Source organism: Garra rufa, chromosome 13 (genome assembly GCF_049309525.1).
Source record: "Garra rufa chromosome 13, GarRuf1.0, whole genome shotgun sequence".
NCBI lineage: Eukaryota > Metazoa > Chordata > Actinopteri > Cypriniformes > Cyprinidae > Garra > Garra rufa.
The window spans coordinates 31,762,785-31,782,840 of record NC_133373.1 but is presented as its reverse complement, the minus strand read 5'-3'; the positions used below and the strand labels follow the sequence as shown (position 1 = coordinate 31,782,840).

Sequence of the window (20,056 nt, the reverse complement as noted above, 5' to 3'; positions counted from 1 at the left end):
TTGCACACCTTAGAACGTTCGTCAGCCAATCAGATTCAATCATTTAACAGCCCCGTAGTATAAGTTTACTTAATACATAGCCTGCTTACTTGTACACATGACTTTTGTTAGTGTAATTAATTATATGAATAGTGTGATGAAAAATGCAGTATTGTAAATGTACACTCTAAATGCAATGGAAATACCAAGCTGACGACGTGCTTGTTGATTCTTTCACAGAACTGCCCTTCACAGATTTCTTGTTTGAAATTGAGCTGGAATCATCAAGCATCTCTGTGATCGATGAGATGAAGCGATATCTGCAGAACATCACCTTTCCACTTCAGTTTAGTGAGGTGGTTGAAGTATTAGATATGGATATCACAACAGGTAAAGAATATTACATGACCTTCTGAACATAAATACAGTGCTGATCTGTTAGAAATCAGCTTACTTTGTCGTTGTATCCTTTCGTAGTGTGCAATTTCAATGACAGTGGATACAAGTGCATATGTGAGGACCAATATTTCTGGCCGTGTAATACATGCGAACAGTATGGGAGCTGTGACAGCATCATTAACAACACATGCAGCTGCATCAATAATATTCCAAGTGACAGACAGTTCTGTCAAGCAGTCAGCGAGATGACAAGTAAGCAGAATTTCCTCTTTGTAATCATACAAAAGTTCTATCAGCCACTTACTGTTACTTGAACTGTTTTTTCTAATAAATTCTCATCCTTTTCCTGAAAGATAACACAGCATGTGGGCAACCACCATCAGGTAGATAAAAACAGACTTCAATCTCGTTATCGAGATCATTGTAACATTTCCTGCATATTATAAGAAGGGTGAATATTCCTAACTATTTTTATCTTCCCTACAATGACTCCAGTCTCTGCTGAATATCTAACTGAAATCCAAATTGATGTGGAGAATATTGCCGTCATTGATCAGCTGAGGACCTTTCTGATGTCTTTCAATTTGCCCTACACAGTCAGTGACACCACTAACATTACAGAAATCAACATGACGACTGGTATGATCTTTGGCTCTGCTTTGTAATGTACTTTATGCATTATAAATACTACCATTAATGAATGATGAATTTGTGGATTCTGCTTTCCAGTGTGTTCACTGAACCAAACCCAGTATCAGTGTAAATGTGAGGGTCTGTTTGTTTGGCCGAACGACACGTGTCACTCATACGAGGCCTGTGATGACATCACTGATGGTTCATGTACATGTATCAATGCCCTTCCAACTGACGGACAGTTCTGCCAGTTAAAAGAAGGTAAGCCATTTAGATTGCAGAACATTGCATAAAAATAAAAAATAAAACAAAAATAAAACGAATCTTTTTATTATTCATAAAATATTCAAAATGGATTTCATGTTTTTATTGTTGTAGTCTAATGATCATTCAGTTATTGTGTTAAAAACCATATTATTAAAATTGGTTCAGCATGTAAGTAATTGGATACTTGAATATAAAAATAATATGAATTAGTATCAGTTGATCTCTATTGCCGAGTAAGAGCTCGACAAACAAACAGCAACATATCAACATTCCAAAAAAGGACGGCATCAAGAAAAACCTGTTTTTTACTTTGAAGGTACATAGTTTCACTTTTGTTCTGATTGAACTGCTTCTGTTTGTTCTTGCAGTACCACCTTCTGATTACTTCATTGACTTTGATGTAAGATTCTTTGACTTGTTCCTGGTGGACTACTTAAGAAATCTTTTCACAAACATCAGCCTTCCTCTCACTCTGAGCAACAGCATAAATATCACAGATATCGACATGACTACTGGTGAGATCAGAAAGTGCCTGTGTTTGAGAGTTTGAATAAGATTATTTTCATATTGCTTATCATGTTCTAAGACTCCAAAAAATTGTCAAATTTGGGGTCTTGGTGGTGAGGCAGTGTATTTCGCCTCTGTTCCCACATAAGTGTAGACTTATGCCTTTGGATATTAACATGCACATAAACACAAAGATACTACCATAATATATTTCGACACATTGTAATATGTAATTAATAACATGAGTTATTTAGGTGACCTCTAACTGACTCTTTCAATATACTGTACCTTAAAAGTCTGCTTTTTGTTTTGTTAGTGTGTGGGTTAAATGGAACAGAATATGAGTGCAAGTGTGAGGAGAGTCATGTTTGGACCAATGACACCTGCAGGGCCTATCAGGTGTGTGATGGCATTGTGGGAGGTACTTGTGGATGCATTCAAGCTCTCCCTTCAGAGGGTCCACTTTGCCAGAAAGGTAAGGAATCACATTGTTGAAACAGAGCAAGCCAAAATAAACGACTGCATTTTAATTAATTCACATATTTTCAGCTTTCTTGATTTTATATTCCAATTTTTATTTTAGCGTTCATTGTAGTCTATGTAGTTCTGTGTTTTATTGTATTTATGTAACAGGGTAGGGTGACCATATTTTAGTTTTCAAAAAAGAGGATGTAGAACCGAGGGAAGGGTTATCAAAATATTTAATTTCCATACAAAAACACACACAATGAATGGCGACTGTAGAAAGCAAAAGCCGGACCCTGACATTTTGGGTGATTTAGGAATCCCGGCCGGATGCATTTCACTAAGTCCAAAAAGAGGACATGTCCGGGGAAAAGAGGACGTATGGTCAGCCTAACATAGAGTGACCATATTTTAGTTTTCAAAAAAGAGGATGTAGGACGGGGGTGGGGGATTTAGGGTCCTAGTTTTGTTATCAAAATTGTCATTTCCATACCAAAACTATTTTACATTCACCGTTATGCAGATTGATCATAAACACAGCTAAAAAGTGGCCATCCTTCACAAAACTAATATCTACCAAAGTTTTATCAGATGACGAATGCAAAATGTTTCAATACAAGCATTTCAATCAAATCGAATTTATGCAATATTTCATACTTTTAACCCACGGGAGGAAATAAACCAGGCACAACAGTTTTAAATCAGCCCAATTTCGTGGTAAAAATGCAGATTTGGCAACCCCACATCCAACACGAGGCGAGCTGAATTCAAAACGATTTAAATATTCCGCATATTGATAGCGACTCCGTGATGCGCGAAAATTATATTCAATATTAAAATGTTTGCAGAAGCGGGATTAAGAAAACAGTTCCGCGCGAGGCTTAATACAAAAACGCACACAATGAATGGCCACTGTGGAAAGCAAAAGCCGAATCCCGGACATTTTGAGCGATTTAGGAATCCGGAAGCATTTTTAAGTCCAAAAAGAGGACATGTCTGGGGAAAAGAGGACGTGTTGTTGTAACCCGTTCCTTGGATTTACATGAAAAGGAGGAAAAATATCTACCGGGTCTGAGCTCACCAAATACGTGTAATTAATAATAATTAAAATAACTTGGAGGCTCGGGTTCGGGATCTTCACATTAAACACAAAAAAAAAAAAATATACAAAATAAATTGTGTTCATAAAATGTGTCTGCACTTGATTCAATTTAGATATGATCACTAACTGCTTGAATAAGACACAAACAGAAATTAGTTTAACAGAAAACTTGTATTCAATGTGTTTCTCCTTCTTGCTTTCTCTTTCCTTTTTCAATGCAATGTGCTTGAAAACCTTTTCACATATTCAAAACAAAACAGATCTATATATCTTCAGCTGATTTCAATTCAACCCTTAAACAGTAATGTTGTCAGTCAACAATTAATATTGAAGACAAAGAAAACAAAATTATAATAAAATAAAAGAAATAGTCCAAACAATCAAAACAAATGCAGATGAATACTGAATCCTGAATGAAGTTGGAATGTGTTTGACTCAGTTCAGTCAGTATGCGTGTATGAATTGAATGCCTACAGATTCCTCGTTGGAACGAATGATGAAGAAACTTTTCCGTCCTTTAAACGAACGAGCCTTCTGATTGCGCAACCCCTCCTTAACGAAATCCAACGCTCCGCCCCTCCTGGCACGAATCCAAAACGATCACGATGAGTTGAAACAGAGTCCAAAACGATCACGATGCGTTGAAACAGTCCGATCTCATCAAGCACGCACACTCTCCTCCGATCACTAATGCAATAAAACAGTTCAGGTATACATTTAAAGTGGGAATTATCGAGGATGGAAAAGATTATGCACAGCCAAAACTCCGCTTGCATTTCTCACCACGAGCTGGCGCAAAAGTGACGTCAGCCGAATTAACTTCCATTAACTTCGTATAACATTGTTAACTTGAACTTACAACATATTTTCCACCAAACGATTGTACAACCATGTTTAACAATGCTACTAACATGAGAAAATGAATTTACATTTGTCCTTTTTGTGTACTTTGTACGATTCACGAACAGAAGTAATAATCCATTCCATCTGATATTAACAAATAAAAATACAGAACAAATATGTGAAAAATAATAATATTTGTGACTCACCTAATGCAATAAAACAGTTCAGGTATACATTTAAAGTGAAAATTAGCGAGGATGGAAAAGATTATGCACAGCCAAAACTCCGCTTGCATTTCTCACCACGAGCTGGCGCAAAAGTGACGTCAGCAACCATCGACGCAACTTCTAATAGACACTTCAATTTTACAACAGAACAAACAAAAATACATTTGTTTTACATACCTGAACATGCTATGCATTAAGTAAAAACAAAAAATAAAATACATAAAAAATGTGAATAAAGGAATGATTATTCTCAGTTTTATACATTGACAGAAATCTTCCATCAATCCATTAGTGCAATTATTTGAGTGGGTTACATCCTCCCCTGCTCAAAACTCTGATGTCCTCATCAGATACTTAATTAATTGTCTGACCCTTAAGGCTAAACAACAGTTCACTCTGAGTTTAGATACTTAGTTTGATACATGACCCATAAGGCTAAACAATAGTTCACCTTGAGTTTGTTGCACTCTCATTTGTTGCTGCATCATTTCAAGTACTTGACTGAAGTAGTTGGGTTGGGATTCTACATTTACACTTTGTTGCACACATTGGGCTTTCCAACCAACATAATCTTTCAATTTACTTGGGGGTCTCTTTTCTCTTTGGGACCTTCTCAGCCCAACAAAAGAATCACGTCTTTCTTCCGCACTTAACTCATCATGCTGTACGGACACATTAACATCTTCCTCCACTAAAGATGAAGCATCTTGCTGAACTTCTGTCTCGTAACACTCTTCAATTTCTCTCTCGTCAGGTTCATCCCTTTGCGAGTCACCTGGGTTCATTTCAACTTCTTGATCATTTGACACATTGAGAATAAAGGAGGAATCAGGGACGTCTTGTGATGCGGTCCCCAACTGAAACTCTGGGGCATAAGGATTTAGAGACACTTGTGGACTCTCAGCTTCCTGAATTTCACCACGACGTTCTTCTTCTTCCGAATTACTTTTACGCACTCTGCGTGGACGTGTCACTGTAGCTGCGGGAACTTCATCATCCTCAGAAGGACTTGCTGGAAGAAACCCACATGGGAGTAAAAGGTCTCTGTGCAGGATACGCTCAGGGCCATCAGCATTCTCAGGCCGGACAACATAAACAGGAATCTCTGCATTTGGCTGCTTGGTTACCACATATACTGTAGATTCCCAGCGATCTGCAATCTTGTGTTTTCTTCGAATGTTGACGTTCTTTACTAAGACACGATCACCGACGTCAACTGAAGCCGCTGTAACTTTCTTGTCCCATCTGTTCTTATTCATCAATTGTCTCTTTTCAGCATTTTGAACGGCCAGTTGATAGGCATACCTCAATCTTCGCTTTAGTTCACTGACGTAATGAGTATGAGTTCTGGAATTGTATCCCTTCGGGTTAATCCCAAAGCAAAGGTCAATTGGAAGACGAGGTTGGCGTCCAAACATTAAAAGAAAAGGAGATTCACCAGTCGCATCATTTCTAGTACAATTGTACGCGTGCACTAGGGGACGGACATATTTTCTCCAATGTTCCTTTTTCTTATCACTCAGGGTCCCCAGTAGATCAAGAAGGGTTCGGTTAAACCTTTCTACCGGGTTTCCCCGTGGGTGATAAGGTGTAGTGCGGGATTTTACCCCAGCTATTGTACACAACTCCCTCACAAGCTCAGACTCAAAGTTAGCTCCCTGATCACTATGTATTCTTTTTGGGAAACCAAAATGACAAATCAAGTTCTCCCACAACACAGAAGCTACAGTCTTGGCTGTTTGGTCCTTGGTAGGAAATGCCCATGAGTACTTTGTGAAAAAGTCTGTGATTACTAAGATGTTACGGGTGTCGCTTGAGTCTGGCTCTAACGAAAGGTAATCGATACACACTAACTCCAAGGGAGCATAAGCTTTGATGTTCACTAGCTCTGCAGCCCTTTGAGCTCGGGATTTCCTCTTGATACATCGCTCGCAAGTTCTACACTTTCGCTCAACACATTCTGCCATTTTAGGCCAATAAAATCTAGCTCGTGCAAGCTCCAAAGTTCTTTCGTAACCCATATGCCCAGTTTCGTCATGAACTCCTTCAAGGGCTCTATCTCTGAAACTAGGGGGAACAACCAACTGACCGTATTTTTGTCCGTACTGATCAGATACCATACGGTACAGCACACCATCTACTAAACTTAATTTGGGCCTTTCCCTCAGCATTAGAATCACTTCTTTTGAATCATTGAGCCTTTCTGCATGAGTTAAAGTTTCCCCAGATTCCACAAGACTAATTACTCTTCTGATGGCTGCATCCTCTCTTTGTAGCTTGTACCAATCAGCTGGAGTCATACTAGGTAAAGCAGTCTGTCCAGGCAAGTCTTCAGGATCTATTAAATCATCAGGAACTACATTTTCATCACAAAGTAACATCTCCACAGCCGGAGTTGGAATAACTCTGCCTTCCAGCGAGTCTCCCCCATCACACTGCTGTGGAGTATGCATCTCACAAGATACTGACTGTCTCAAACACACAGCTTTAATCTCTTCCTGACCAAACTTCTCAAACTCGATAGCTGCACATTCTGCTTTACTCAACAAACTTGCAATTCGTTCATCTATCTGGATGGTCTCTGCATCATCAATCAGTGTTTCTTGAGGACGTCGAGATAGCCCGTCCGCGTCAACATTAGTTTTTCCCACTCTGTACTTGATATCAAAATCGTACATGGACAGAGCTGCGAGCCACCTATGGCCAGCCGCATCCAATTTAGCCGTCGTAAGCACATACACTAACGGGTTGTTATCGGTTAGCACGGTAAACTTTGTGCCATACAGAAAATCATGAAATTTTTCACACACAGCCCATTTAAGTGCTAAGTATTCTAACTTGTGTACAGGGTAGTTTTTCTCACTCTTCGACAGGCCGCGGCTGGCATAGGCGATCACTCTCGTCTTACCATCTTGAACCTGATATAAAGCGGCGCCTAGGCCATTGACACTGGCGTCAGTGTGAAGAATATAAGGTAATTTCCAATCTGCAAAACCCAAAACGGGCGCAGTTGTAAGCTTCTGAATGATTGTGTCAAATGCAACTTGACACTCCTCGTCCCATTTCCCAGCTAGAGACTGAGATTTACTCTTGACGCGACAAGATGATGATAACTGTCTAGTGGAAAATTCACCTTGTAATAACCCATTAAGAGGCTTAACTATCCGGGAATAGCCCTCAACAAAGCGTCTGTAGTATCCGGCAAAACCTAGGAATCCCCTCAGATCCCTGACAGTCTTTGGAATGGGCCATTCCTTTATGGCCGAAATCTTGTCTGGATCGGGGTGGATACCTAGAGCCGAAATAACATGTCCTAGATATTTGACGGAACTTTGAAAAAATCTGCACTTAGAAGGTGCCAACTTTAGTCCAAAGGCGGAAATCCGTTTGAGAACCTTCATGAGCCTTTCCTCATGCTGTTCAAGCGAGTCAGAAAAAATGATTAAGTCGTCTAGAAAAGCTATGACTTCCTGCAAATTCAAACCTGCCATGACTTTCTCCATGGTTCTTTGAAATGTTGCTGGCGAATTTGTCAGGCCTTGAGGTAAACGCCTAAATTGCCAGTTTCCAAACGGAGTAGTAAATGCTGTTTTGGGACGGTCACTTTCTTCTACCTCCAACTGATAGTATCCACTTTTTAAATCTAGGACCGAAAACCACTTAGAGCCTGACAACAAAGTAAAGGTCTCCTCGATCCTTGGGAGAGGATATGCATCTCTCTTTGTCAGTTTATTAAGTTTACGATAATCAACTACCATTCTCAAATCTCCATTTTTCTTCCTCACCAGTACAACTGGGGAAGCGTACGGACTGCTAGATTCTTCAATAATCTCACTAGCGAGTAAATCTATGAGATGTTTCCTCAAATCTTCAAAATCTGCAGGCGAGACCCGACGGGTACGCTCTTTGAAAGGAATGTGGTCAACCAGCTCTATTCTATGTGCTACACCTGACACATGTCCTACATCAAGATCATGTTTAGCGAATGCACTTGACGCTTCCCTGTTTATTCTTTCAATGATGTGAGCTTTGAATTCCTCAGAAATAGGAGAGTCACTAAAGTCCAGAGTCACAGGATCCTCTGTTCTAACTGAAAGATTCGCCATCAGGGATGTGGTGGCTTGTGAAGTGGCAGTATCATCAAAAAGCGGCACAGACTTAATCCAGTCCACCACTGAACACTCAGCAAGCACTCCCTTTGGCTGTAAAGTCACACTGTGATCTGAAACATTACGGATGACTACCTTGACTTTATTCCGAGCACAGATCTCTGCTTGTATCAATTTACACTCCACAACTAAACCACCGGGAATGTGGTGCATCAAGGGCTCATCAATAATCATCGTCTTGTTCATACCACAATCTTTCACTCGATACACGCCGGTCACCTCACACTTTTCCCCTTTGCTGATCGTTACAGACTTCTTGCCCGACAGTCTAACGGGGGTAGTGTGCTGTGCCCTTTTACAGGGTGTCACCGTACTGTCACACATGCGATATGCAGCTATCCAATTAGCACTGACAGGCATCTGCCGTAGATACTCATTTCCCTGCACTAACCTACAATCCTGGACAAGATGGCGAAGTATATTTGTACCCACTAGCAAAGGCAACCGAGCATTGTAGGCCTGATCAGGGCAGACCAACGCTAATGCAGTGACGACCGCATCCGTTCCGCAAGCAGGCTTGGGAAACTGTACATCTATTTCAATGTACCCAAGGTAGGGAACTATTTGCCCTGCAGCTCCCTCAACCCGAAGTAAGTCTCTCATAGGAGTAATACCCCTATGCTGCAAGTACTGCTTGTAGAAAGATTCGGCTACACAGGTTACCTGAGATCCCGTATCAATTAAACAGTGACACTCGATTCCATCTAACCAAGCTTTACTTTCCCAAGGTTCCCCAATTAGACCATTAGGAACCTGGTTACTTTTTTCTATGGAACTTTTCGCAAATACAGCTTCTGTTCGTTCCACAACAGAAGCTACTCCAAGTTTAAATGCGCAGTGGGTGGGGTCACTTTTGTGGGAGAACTCTTTTGCTCATGTCTCTGAACTAACTTTTGCTGCACCAATGCTGCATTCACAGGGTTAGTGCAATGCTGCAAATAATGTGAATCCTCACCACAGCGGTAGCAAAACACACCAATAGCGGGTGACTTTGGTTGAGTTTGAGGCACAGGGCATGCTAGCTTTCCCTCTTTGCCTCTTTTCTTCTTAGATCCACTGGCCTGGAATTGATCATACACATGTTTATTCACTGAGGCTGGCTTCTGCGCTTTAGCTTTAACTACCTCAGCTTCAAGCTCTTTTATGCGTCTGGTCAACGCCATACTGTCTTGCACCTCCTCAGGGGTTGCTGTGCATCCCTGATCAACGGTAACATGCACTTGGCTTTGTGCTTTAGTTGGAGGCGCACACAAATGAAGATTCATACGTTTCTCTTTAAGCTGTTTTTCATGTTCGTAAGACCTCAGCTTGAAAAGCAAGCTAGAATAACTCAATTCAGATTGTGACGAGTCTGTTAGAAAGTCTTTAAGGTGCAACTGAGTAATCAGAACTTCATCCCAGCACCCTCTGATGAACTGTTTGAGAAGTAGAGTGTCAGAGCGCTTACTAACCACTCCCTTCTTTTCAACAACTTCCTGCATCAAAGAATGAAGTCTTCTCAAATAATCGGAAGGTTTCTCACCCCTATTCTGGTGTGTCTCTAGAAACTGAATGTACAGCTCGTCTCCACCAGTAACACTACCATAAGCTTTCTCAAGCTCCATCATGTACACCTCTGGTGGTGCATTTGTACCTACACCAAGAGCAACATTAAGAGCAGGGGGGAGGAGGCTATCCAAAACATGCCTTCTTTTATGCCTCTCTGTCAAAGAAGTGTCGGAGAGTAATTGTCTAACATACAACTGCCACGTAGTGAAATTGACTTCTCCATTAGGCTTAGGACAATGTCCAGAAAACATTCTCAACTTTGGGGGTGAGGGGACGTGTCCGTGATATTCTGGGTCATGCTTCACCACGTGTTCCACCACCAAACGCTGCACTTCTGGTGGTATAGTAAGAGTGACTGGAGTTTCATGAATCGACTCCCTTTCCATAGGAGGTACCTCTTTGTGGATTTTAAATGACACTTTTGATGCTGAACTTGCAGCTGCAGTCTGCTTCTCTCGAGGTTTTGCATCACGAACTGTTCGTGTAGCAGGGGTTGAAGTGAAAGGGCCCCTATCAACGTCGTCAGCCTTGTGTGCAAGCTTCGTCACCACCTGCTGGCTTAGATCATTTACATTTACACAGTGTAGTTGGGCCAAACTTTCGATTTGCGCCAACAGCTGATCAGCCATATCATCCAAGGTTTGAACTGAATCTCTCTTTTTCGGTGTTGGAGTGCTAGAGTGATGTTGCGCATCTTTCATCTGTATACCATCTACTGGTATAACACCCCATACATTTTGGCCAACAGCATTCAAATAGTCTTCTTCAGCAATTAATGGGGTGGTAACTTCCTGAAATTCACAGAGAAGCTCCCCTGAGGATTTGTCACCTAACCACTCTACTTTCGTGACCTCATCAAGATAGTCAAAGAATCTCTTCACTTCTGTGAGAGTAGTGTTTGGATCAACCTTTGTAAGTATTATGGACCTTTCAGGATCAAAATTAAGTTTCTTGCACAGATCCATTGTAAAAATAAATAAAAATAAAATAAAAAATGTGTTTACTAATAAAAAAAAATTATTCAAAGCAGTTAGGATCGAAATTTATCACAAGTGCAGCCCCACGTTGGGCGCCAAATTTTTCTCTCTCTATTCTGTAACCCGTTCCTTGGATTTACATGAAAAGGAGGAAAAATATCTACCGGGTCTGAGCTCACCAAATACGTGTAATTAATAATAATTAAAATAACTTGGAGGCTCGGGTTCGGGATCTTCACATTAAACACAAAAAAAAAAAAATATACAAAATAAATTGTGTTCATAAAATGTGTCTGCACTTGATTCAATTTAGATATGATCACTAACTGCTTGAATAAGACACAAACAGAAATTAGTTTAACAGAAAACTTGTATTCAATGTGTTTCTCCTTCTTGCTTTCTCTTTCCTTTTTCAATGCAATGTGCTTGAAAACCTTTTCACATATTCAAAACAAAACAGATCTATATATCTTCAGCTGATTTCAATTCAACCCTTAAACAGTAATGTTGTCAGTCAACAATTAATATTGAAGACAAAGAAAACAAAATTATAATAAAATAAAAGAAATAGTCCAAACAATCAAAACAAATGCAGATGAATACTGAATCCTGAATGAAGTTGGAATGTGTTTGACTCAGTTCAGTCAGTATGCGTGTATGAATTGAATGCCTACAGATTCCTCGTTGGAACGAATGATGAAGAAACTTTTCCGTCCTTTAAACGAACGAGCCTTCTGATTGCGCAACCCCTCCTTAACGAAATCCAACGCTCCGCCCCTCCTGGCACGAATCCAAAACGATCACGATGAGTTGAAACAGAGTCCAAAACGATCACGATGCGTTGAAACAGTCCGATCTCATCAAGCACGCACACTCTCCTCCGATCACTAATGCAATAAAACAGTTCAGGTATACATTTAAAGTGGGAATTATCGAGGATGGAAAAGATTATGCACAGCCAAAACTCCGCTTGCATTTCTCACCACGAGCTGGCGCAAAAGTGACGTCAGCCGAATTAACTTCCATTAACTTCGTATAACATTGTTAACTTGAACTTACAACATATTTTCCACCAAACGATTGTACAACCATGTTTAACAATGCTACTAACATGAGAAAATGAATTTACATTTGTCCTTTTTGTGTACTTTGTACGATTCACGAACAGAAGTAATAATCCATTCCATCTGATATTAACAAATAAAAATACAGAACAAATATGTGAAAAATAATAATATTTGTGACTCACCTAATGCAATAAAACAGTTCAGGTATACATTTAAAGTGAAAATTAGCGAGGATGGAAAAGATTATGCACAGCCAAAACTCCGCTTGCATTTCTCACCACGAGCTGGCGCAAAAGTGACGTCAGCAACCATCGACGCAACTTCTAATAGACACTTCAATTTTACAACAGAACAAACAAAAATACATTTGTACATTTGTTTTACATACCTGAACATGCTATGCATTAAGTAAAAACAAAAAATAAAATACATAAAAAATGTGAATAAAGGAATGATTATTCTCAGTTTTATACATTGACAGAAATCTTCCATCAATCCATTAGTGCAATTATTTGAGTGGGTTACATCGTCACCCCATGTAACATGATAATAAGAAGCTGTCAATCAAACATCAGTATGAGGAATATGACACCATTAGCTTATCGTTTTAAAATGCTGCGATGGACTGATTGCTTGCGAAACACAACTATTATCTTTTGATTATCTAGGCCTAAAATTGTTTTATATAAAATATAGCTAAATTTCGTTTAAAGTTTATGCTACGTTGCTTGAAGGCAAAAAGCAAAAGCCAAACAAACCAACATGCGGGATACGCATCTCCCTCTGGTGGGCAAAACCGGAACTAGAAGTCTTACTGATGCACTTTAACCAAAGCTCATATGAATAAACATACCGTTGGTGGTTTGAAAGTTTGTAATTTCAGCATTTAAGCAATACCATCTTACTGTTTTTCAGACATCAATGAATGTGAAGATGCAGTGTCAGTGTGTGGTCAATACTCAGATTGTGTTAACATCATTGGGAGTCACATGTGTTCATGCTGGAGTGGATTTAATCCTTACAATAAAGAAAGTCCGGTGAGCCGTGACAACTCATGTCAGGGTGAGTATTTTTATTATTAACAAATTTTGTTTTAAGTTTTTATTTTATAAAACTGAGTACAGAGCTGCTGTCTTGTTTGTGTGAATGATACTGTAAGCTATAGCTATATGTATTTTGCTTTCTCTTTTTTCATAGATATAAATGAATGCCTGTTAAGTCCATCTGTATGTGGTCCAAATTCCATCTGCACAAATCAGCTGGGAAGTTACAATTGCTCATGTCTGGATGGATACACTGCAAAATTTTCAAGTCTCCCCATCAGCATCAACAACACATGTACAGGTAAATACTGCAATTTGTTTCATATATCATTTTGGAAACTGTCTTAGCATGTTCTTTTTTGTGATCAAATATATACCATAGTTTTTTGTTTAAAAATCTTTGAAAAAAGATGGGGTTTACCTTGACAGAGCATCAGTCATAATTTCTGGATGTTTTTTTTTTCTACAGTGACTCTACCTGTGACTGAATATCTGATTGAAGTTCAGGTCAATAGCATGGATAGTAGCACCAGTGATCAGCTGAGGAACATTCTGATGCTTGTCAGTTTGCCCTACAGAATCAGTGACAGCACTAACATTACAGAAATCAACATAACTACTGGTATGATCTCTGGCTCTGCTTTGTAATGTTGTATAGCCAAGAGTAAACTTTACACATCATAAAACTGCACTAAATTATGAGATTTGAGTATATAACCTCTTCCTTTGTTTTTCAGTGTGTTCACTGAACCAAACCCAGTATCAGTGTAAATGTGAGGGGCTGTTTGTTTGGCCGAACAACACGTGTCACTCATACGAGGCCTGTGATGACATCACTGGTGGTTCATGTACATGTATCAATGCCCTTCCAATCGACGGACAGTTCTGCCAGTTAAAAGAAGGTGAGTAAGGTTGGAGTCAGCTTCTTGTTTGCAGTGTGAGGTCTGGCATTGTATAGACTGTTTACATCTACAGGAAATAGTTATTGGTTCTTTGATATCGTGTCTTCTGATAAATGCCACAGTTTGTTAAGTTTCTGAAGAACATTGTCCAAAAAAAATTATTCACAGGTAAATTAATTTGACTGTAAAAATAATCTAAACCAGTACCGGTTGATCCCTATTACAGACAAGAAAGCAGTGACATGAAGAAAAACCTGTTTTTGACTGTGTGAGGGTACATAGTTTCACTTTTGTTCTGCTTGAACTGCTTCTGTTTGTACTTGCAGTACCACCCTCTTACTACGTGATTGACATTGAAATGAGGTTCTTTGACTTGTTCCTGGTGGACTACTTACGGAATCTCTTCACAAACATCAGCCTTCCTCTTATTCTGAGCAACAACATAAATGTCACAGATATCGACATGACTACTGGTGAGATCAGAAAGACTATTGAAAAATCTAAATAGAAATGATTTTACACGTAACTTGTTATGACAAAAAAAGAGTTACTTCTGTTTATGTCAATAAAGCCTAATTGAAAAAAGTCTGCTTTCTCTTTTGTTACAGTGTGTGGGTTAAATGGAACAGAATATGAGTGCAAGTGTGAGGAGAGTCATGTTTGGCCCAATGACACCTGCAGGGCCTATCAGGTGTGTGATGGCATTGTGGGAGGCACTTGTGGATGTATTCAAGCTCTCCCTTCAGATGGTCCACTTTGCCAAAGAGGTAAGAAATCACATTAGATCACAAATGTGCTGATGTTAATAATAGCAATGTAAACAGTATGAATTTATTTGGTGACACTTGACATGTTATTTGGAAACCTTTATCATGTAATACCTTCTCATTCTTTTTTTCAGACATCAATGAATGTAAAGATGCAGTGTCAGTGTGTGGTCAGTACTCAGATTGTATTAACATCATTGGGAGTCACACGTGTTCATGCTGGAGTGGATTTAACACCTCTAATAAAGACAGTCCTGTGAGCCGCAACAACTCATGTGATGGTAAGTTCATGTTTACAGTTGATGTGAATTTTACCGTGAGCTTAATATGTTCTTGCCTGAGGTGTAACATCACCCAACAAATGATTGATTTTTGTCTTTTCATCTTTCTGCAATAAAGATTGTTGTTGAATGTCTTTAGATAACAGATGTCGTTCGTGTCTTTAGGTATTTGCCTAATTTACAAGTGTAATTCTTTTTCATAGATATAAATGAATGTCTGTTCAGTCCATCTGTATGTGGTCCAAATTCCATCTGCACAAATCAGCTGGGAAGTTACAATTGCTCATGTCTGGATGGATTCACTGCAACAGTTTCAACTCTCCCCATCAGCAACAACAACCCATGTACAGGTAAATCCTACAATCATATTATGTTGTAAATACAATATTTTTCTTACATAACCCAGCTTTTTTAAATATGTATTTAGCTTTTGCAGTTTTGTCATCATATCATATTTAACACAGTTTTCTGCTAAATCAATCGTTATACAGCAACAAAATATGTTCTACCTGCTTCTTACATATGAAATATTTTTTATCCTCTGTATAAATTGTAGCAGCCAAAGTGTAAGAAGAAAAAAACTTTAATACTTGTGTGTTCCTAATAGCAACAATATGTGTATTTTTATCTTTTTGTAATAAAGATGTGCATGAATGTGTTGAGACTTTGAAGGCCTGTGGTTCAAACTCTCGTTGCCTCAACTCAATTGGGGGTTACAACTGTTCCTGCTTGAGTGGATTTACCGTAACAAATACGAGTCAACCAGTCAGCACCAGTAACCCATGCAATGGTGAGTATGTAGAAAATATATTTCATCATCATATATTTGATTTATATTTTAAATATATCAGGCATATTCATCATTTCTGGATGTTTTTTTCCAATCTTTTTCTACAGTGACTCTACCATTGACTGAATATCTGATTGAAATTCAGATCAATAGCATGGACAGTAGCATCATTGATCAGCTGAGGAACATTCTGATGTTTTTCAGTCTGCCCAACACAATCAGTGACAGCACTAACATTACAGAAATCAACATAACTACTGGTATGATCTCTGGTTCTGCTTTGTAATGTCGTATAGCCAAGATTAAAATTTATACATCATGAATACTGCCAGAAATGATGAGATTTCAGTATATAATCTCTTCCTCTGTTTTGCAGTGTGTTCACTGAACCAAACCCAGTATCAGTGTAAATGTGAGGGTCTATTTGTTTGGCCGAATGACACGTGTCACTCATACGAGGCCTGTGACGTCATCACTGATGGTTCATGTACATGTATCAATGCCCTACCAATCGACGGACAGTTCTGCCAAGGTGAGACACTGAAAATTTTTCTGCAATGACTTTAGTTTTCTCTATTTAATTATTTTAATCTGTTTTCCTTTGATTTTATTGCATTTTATTCTCTTCAACCTGCTTCTGTTTGTTATTTCAGTACTACCTTCTAAATACGTGATTGACATTGATGTGAGATTCTTTGATTTGTTCCTGGTGGACTACTTACGGAATCTTGTCAAAAATATCAGCTTGCCTTTGGCTCTGAGAAACAGCATTAATATCACAGATATTGATATGACTACTGGTGAGATCAATATGTTTTATCATGTCACACACTAAGATGAGTTCAGTATTTGAGAAACTGACAGTTTGAACACAAGTAAATGAATCCCATTCTATTACAGTGTGTGGGTTAAATGGAACAGAATATGAGTGCAAGTGTGAGGAGAGTCATGTTTGGCCCAATGACACCTGCAGGGCCTATCAGGTGTGTGATGGCATTGTGGGAGGCACTTGTGGATGTATTCAAGCTCTTCCTTCAGATGGTCCACTTTGCCAGAGAGGTAAGAAATGAAATTAATCACAAATGTGTTGATTGTAATTGTAGTAACATGTATTAATATATTTGGTTACACCTGTTGGGAAACTTTTATTTGTAACATTTATGCGGTACTTTCTTATTGATTTTTTTCAGACATTAATGAATGTAAAGATGCAGCGTCAGTGTGTGGGCAGTACTCAGATTGTATTAACATCATTGGGAGTCACATGTGTTCATGCTGGAGTGGATTTAATAGCTCCAATAAAGACAGTCATGTGAGCCGCAACAACTCATGTCAGGGTAAGCATTATTTAGTGATTTTTGTTTAATCTCATTTAATTGAGTGTACAGAGCTGCTTTGTCTTTACAGTCTGTGTGAATACAACTGTGAGCTTTAGCTGTTTATACTTGAGGTGCAACATCACCCAACAAATTAATAATTTCTGTCTTTTCGCCTTCCTGGAATAATAATTGTGGTTGAATGTCTTTGGATACCAGAGGTATTTGATGTCTTTAGGTGTCTGTTTAATTTTAAACCAGAAAATGTATTATCTGTTTTTTTATAGATATAAATGAATGTCTGTTCAGTCCATCTGTATGTGGTCCAAATTCCATCTGCACAAATCAGCTGGGAAGTTACAATTGCTCATGTCTGGATGGATACACTGCAACAAACCCAAGTCTCCCCATCAGCATCAATAACACATGTACAGGTAAATCCTGGAATCATATTATACTGTAAATACAATATTTTTCCTAAATAACCCAGCTTTTTAAAAATATGTTTTGGTTTTGCATTTTTGTCGTCTTATCATATTTAACACAGTTTTTAACACAAATCAGTTGTTATACAGCAACAATAAATGTTCTACCTGCTGTCTACATATTTAACTTTTTTCTTCCTCTGTATAACATTTTAGCAGCCAAAGCATAAGAAAAACTAAAATCAAACTATGGTGACTTTCATACTTATGTGTTCCTAATAGCAACAATATGTGTATTTTTATCTTTTTGTAATAAAGATGTACATGAATGTGTTGAGACTTTGAAGGTCTGTGGTCCAAACTCTCATTGCCTCAACTCAATTGGGGGTTACAACTGTTCCTGCTTGACTGGATTTACAGTAACAAATACGAGTCAACCAGTCAGCACCAGTAACCCATGCAATGGTGAGTATATAGAAAATATATTGCATCATGATATATTTGATTTATATTTTAAATAACTGTGACAAAAATATTTAATTACTATAATCGTTTGTTGTATGAATTGCTGTATGCTTCAGATACTGACTTTTTCCATCTATGACAGAAGCTTGTGAAATTGATGCTGTAGCGGTTAAAATAACTGTTCCATTAAATTTCATCGGCTGAAACATCACAGTCCATCTATAATTTCCCTCTGTGGACCTGGATTATGTTCTTTTTGTTGGGATATTCATCAAGCATATTCATCGTTTCTGGATGTTTTTTTCTCTTTTTTTTCCTACAGTGACTCTACCATTGACTGAATATCTGATTGAAATTCAGATCAATAGCATGGACAGTAGCATCACTGATCAGCTGAGGAATATTCTGATGCTTGTCAGTTTGCCCTACAGAATCAGTGACAGCACTAACATTACAGAAATCAACATAACTACTGGTATGATCTCTGGCTCTGCTTTGTAATGTTGTATAGCTAAGATTAAACTTTACACATCATGAAAACTGCCCTAAATTATGAGATTTGAGTATATAACCACTTCCTTTGTTTTCCAGTGTGTTCACTGAACCAAACCCAGTATCAGTGTAAATGTGAGGGTCTGTTTGTTTGGCCGAATGACACGTGTCACTCATACGAGGCCTGTGATGTCATCACTGATGGTTCATGTACATGTATCAATGCCCTTCCAGTCGATGGACAGTTCTGCCAAGGTGGGACACTGATATTATTCTACGACAGATTTAGTTTTCTCCATTTATTTGTTTTAATCTGTTTTCCTTTGATTGTACTGCATTTTACTGCTAGGTTTGACAGACTGATTATGTGCAGTGTGTTTGTAAATAACTCTTTATAAGACACATGGCCTATTAAATTATATGGAGTTTTGTCATTAAAATATTTAAAACAGGTATAGTCTTTTAATGTAAAGCTCAGGCTTTGAGGAAGCTAATTCTACAAAAATACTGATGTTTTTGTCATTATAAGAATCATGCTGATTGTTCTCTTCAACCTGCTTCTGTTTGTTATTTCAGTACTACCTTCTAAATACGTGATTGACATTGATGTGAGATTCTTTGATTTGTTCCTGGTGGACTACTTACGGAATCTTGTCAAAAATATCAGCTTGCCTTTGGCTCTGAGAAACAGCATTAATATCACAGATATTGATATGACTACTGGTGAGATCAATATGTTTTATCATGTCACACATTAAGATGAGTTCAGTATTAGTAGAAACTGACAGTTTGAACACAAGTAAATGATTCCCATTCTATTACAGTGTGTGGGTTAAATGGAACAGAATATGAGTGCAAGTGTGAGGAGAGTCATGTTTGGCCCAATGACACCTGCAGGGCCTATCAGGTGTGTGATGGCATTGTGGGAGGCACTTGTGGATGTATTCAAGCTCTTCCTTCAGATGGTCCACTTTGCCAGAGAGGTAAGAAATCACATTAGATCACACATGTGCTGATGGTAGTTGTAGTAACATGACTAGTATGAATTTATTTTGGTGACACTTAACCTTTATTTGTAACATTTATGCGATACTTTCTCATTGATTTTTTTCAGACATTAATGAATGTAAAGATGCAGTGTCAGTGTGTGGTCAGTACTCAGATTGTATTAACATCATTGGGAGTCACATGTGTTCATGCTGGAGTGGATTTAATAGCTCCAATAAAGACAGTCCTGTGAGCCGCAACAACTCATGTCAGGGTAAGCATTATTTAGTGATTTTTATTTAATCTCATTAAATTGAGTGTATAGAGCTGCTTTGTCTTTACAGTCTGTGTGAATACAACTGTGAGCTTTAGCTGTTTATACTTGAGGTGCAACATCACCCAACA

At 38.5% G+C, this 20,056-nt stretch overlaps 2 protein-coding genes across 2 annotated transcripts in view; both read left to right on the top strand.

Moving 5' to 3' along the window:
- The window catches only part of LOC141348477 (uncharacterized), a 46,036-nt gene extending 42,146 nt beyond the window's left edge, over positions 1-3,890 (top strand). The window contains 8 exon segments of the mRNA XM_073852771.1: positions 220-369; positions 457-630; positions 732-761; positions 874-1,017; positions 1,108-1,272; positions 1,647-1,793; positions 2,102-2,260; positions 3,829-3,890. Of these exon segments, the coding sequence (XP_073708872.1) occupies positions 220-369; positions 457-630; positions 732-761; positions 874-1,017; positions 1,108-1,272; positions 1,647-1,793; positions 2,102-2,260; positions 3,829-3,890 (1,031 nt within the window).
- Positions 3,891-13,172: 9,282 nt separating this feature from the next.
- The window catches only part of LOC141348475 (uncharacterized), a 52,239-nt gene continuing 45,355 nt past the window's right edge, over positions 13,173-20,056 (top strand). The window contains 9 exon segments of the mRNA XM_073852770.1: positions 13,173-13,245; positions 13,381-13,527; positions 15,030-15,176; positions 15,380-15,526; positions 15,820-15,966; positions 17,157-17,303; positions 17,570-17,716; positions 18,026-18,172; positions 19,779-19,925. Coding sequence (XP_073708871.1) covers positions 13,173-13,245; positions 13,381-13,527; positions 15,030-15,176; positions 15,380-15,526; positions 15,820-15,966; positions 17,157-17,303; positions 17,570-17,716; positions 18,026-18,172; positions 19,779-19,925 — 1,249 coding nt within the window.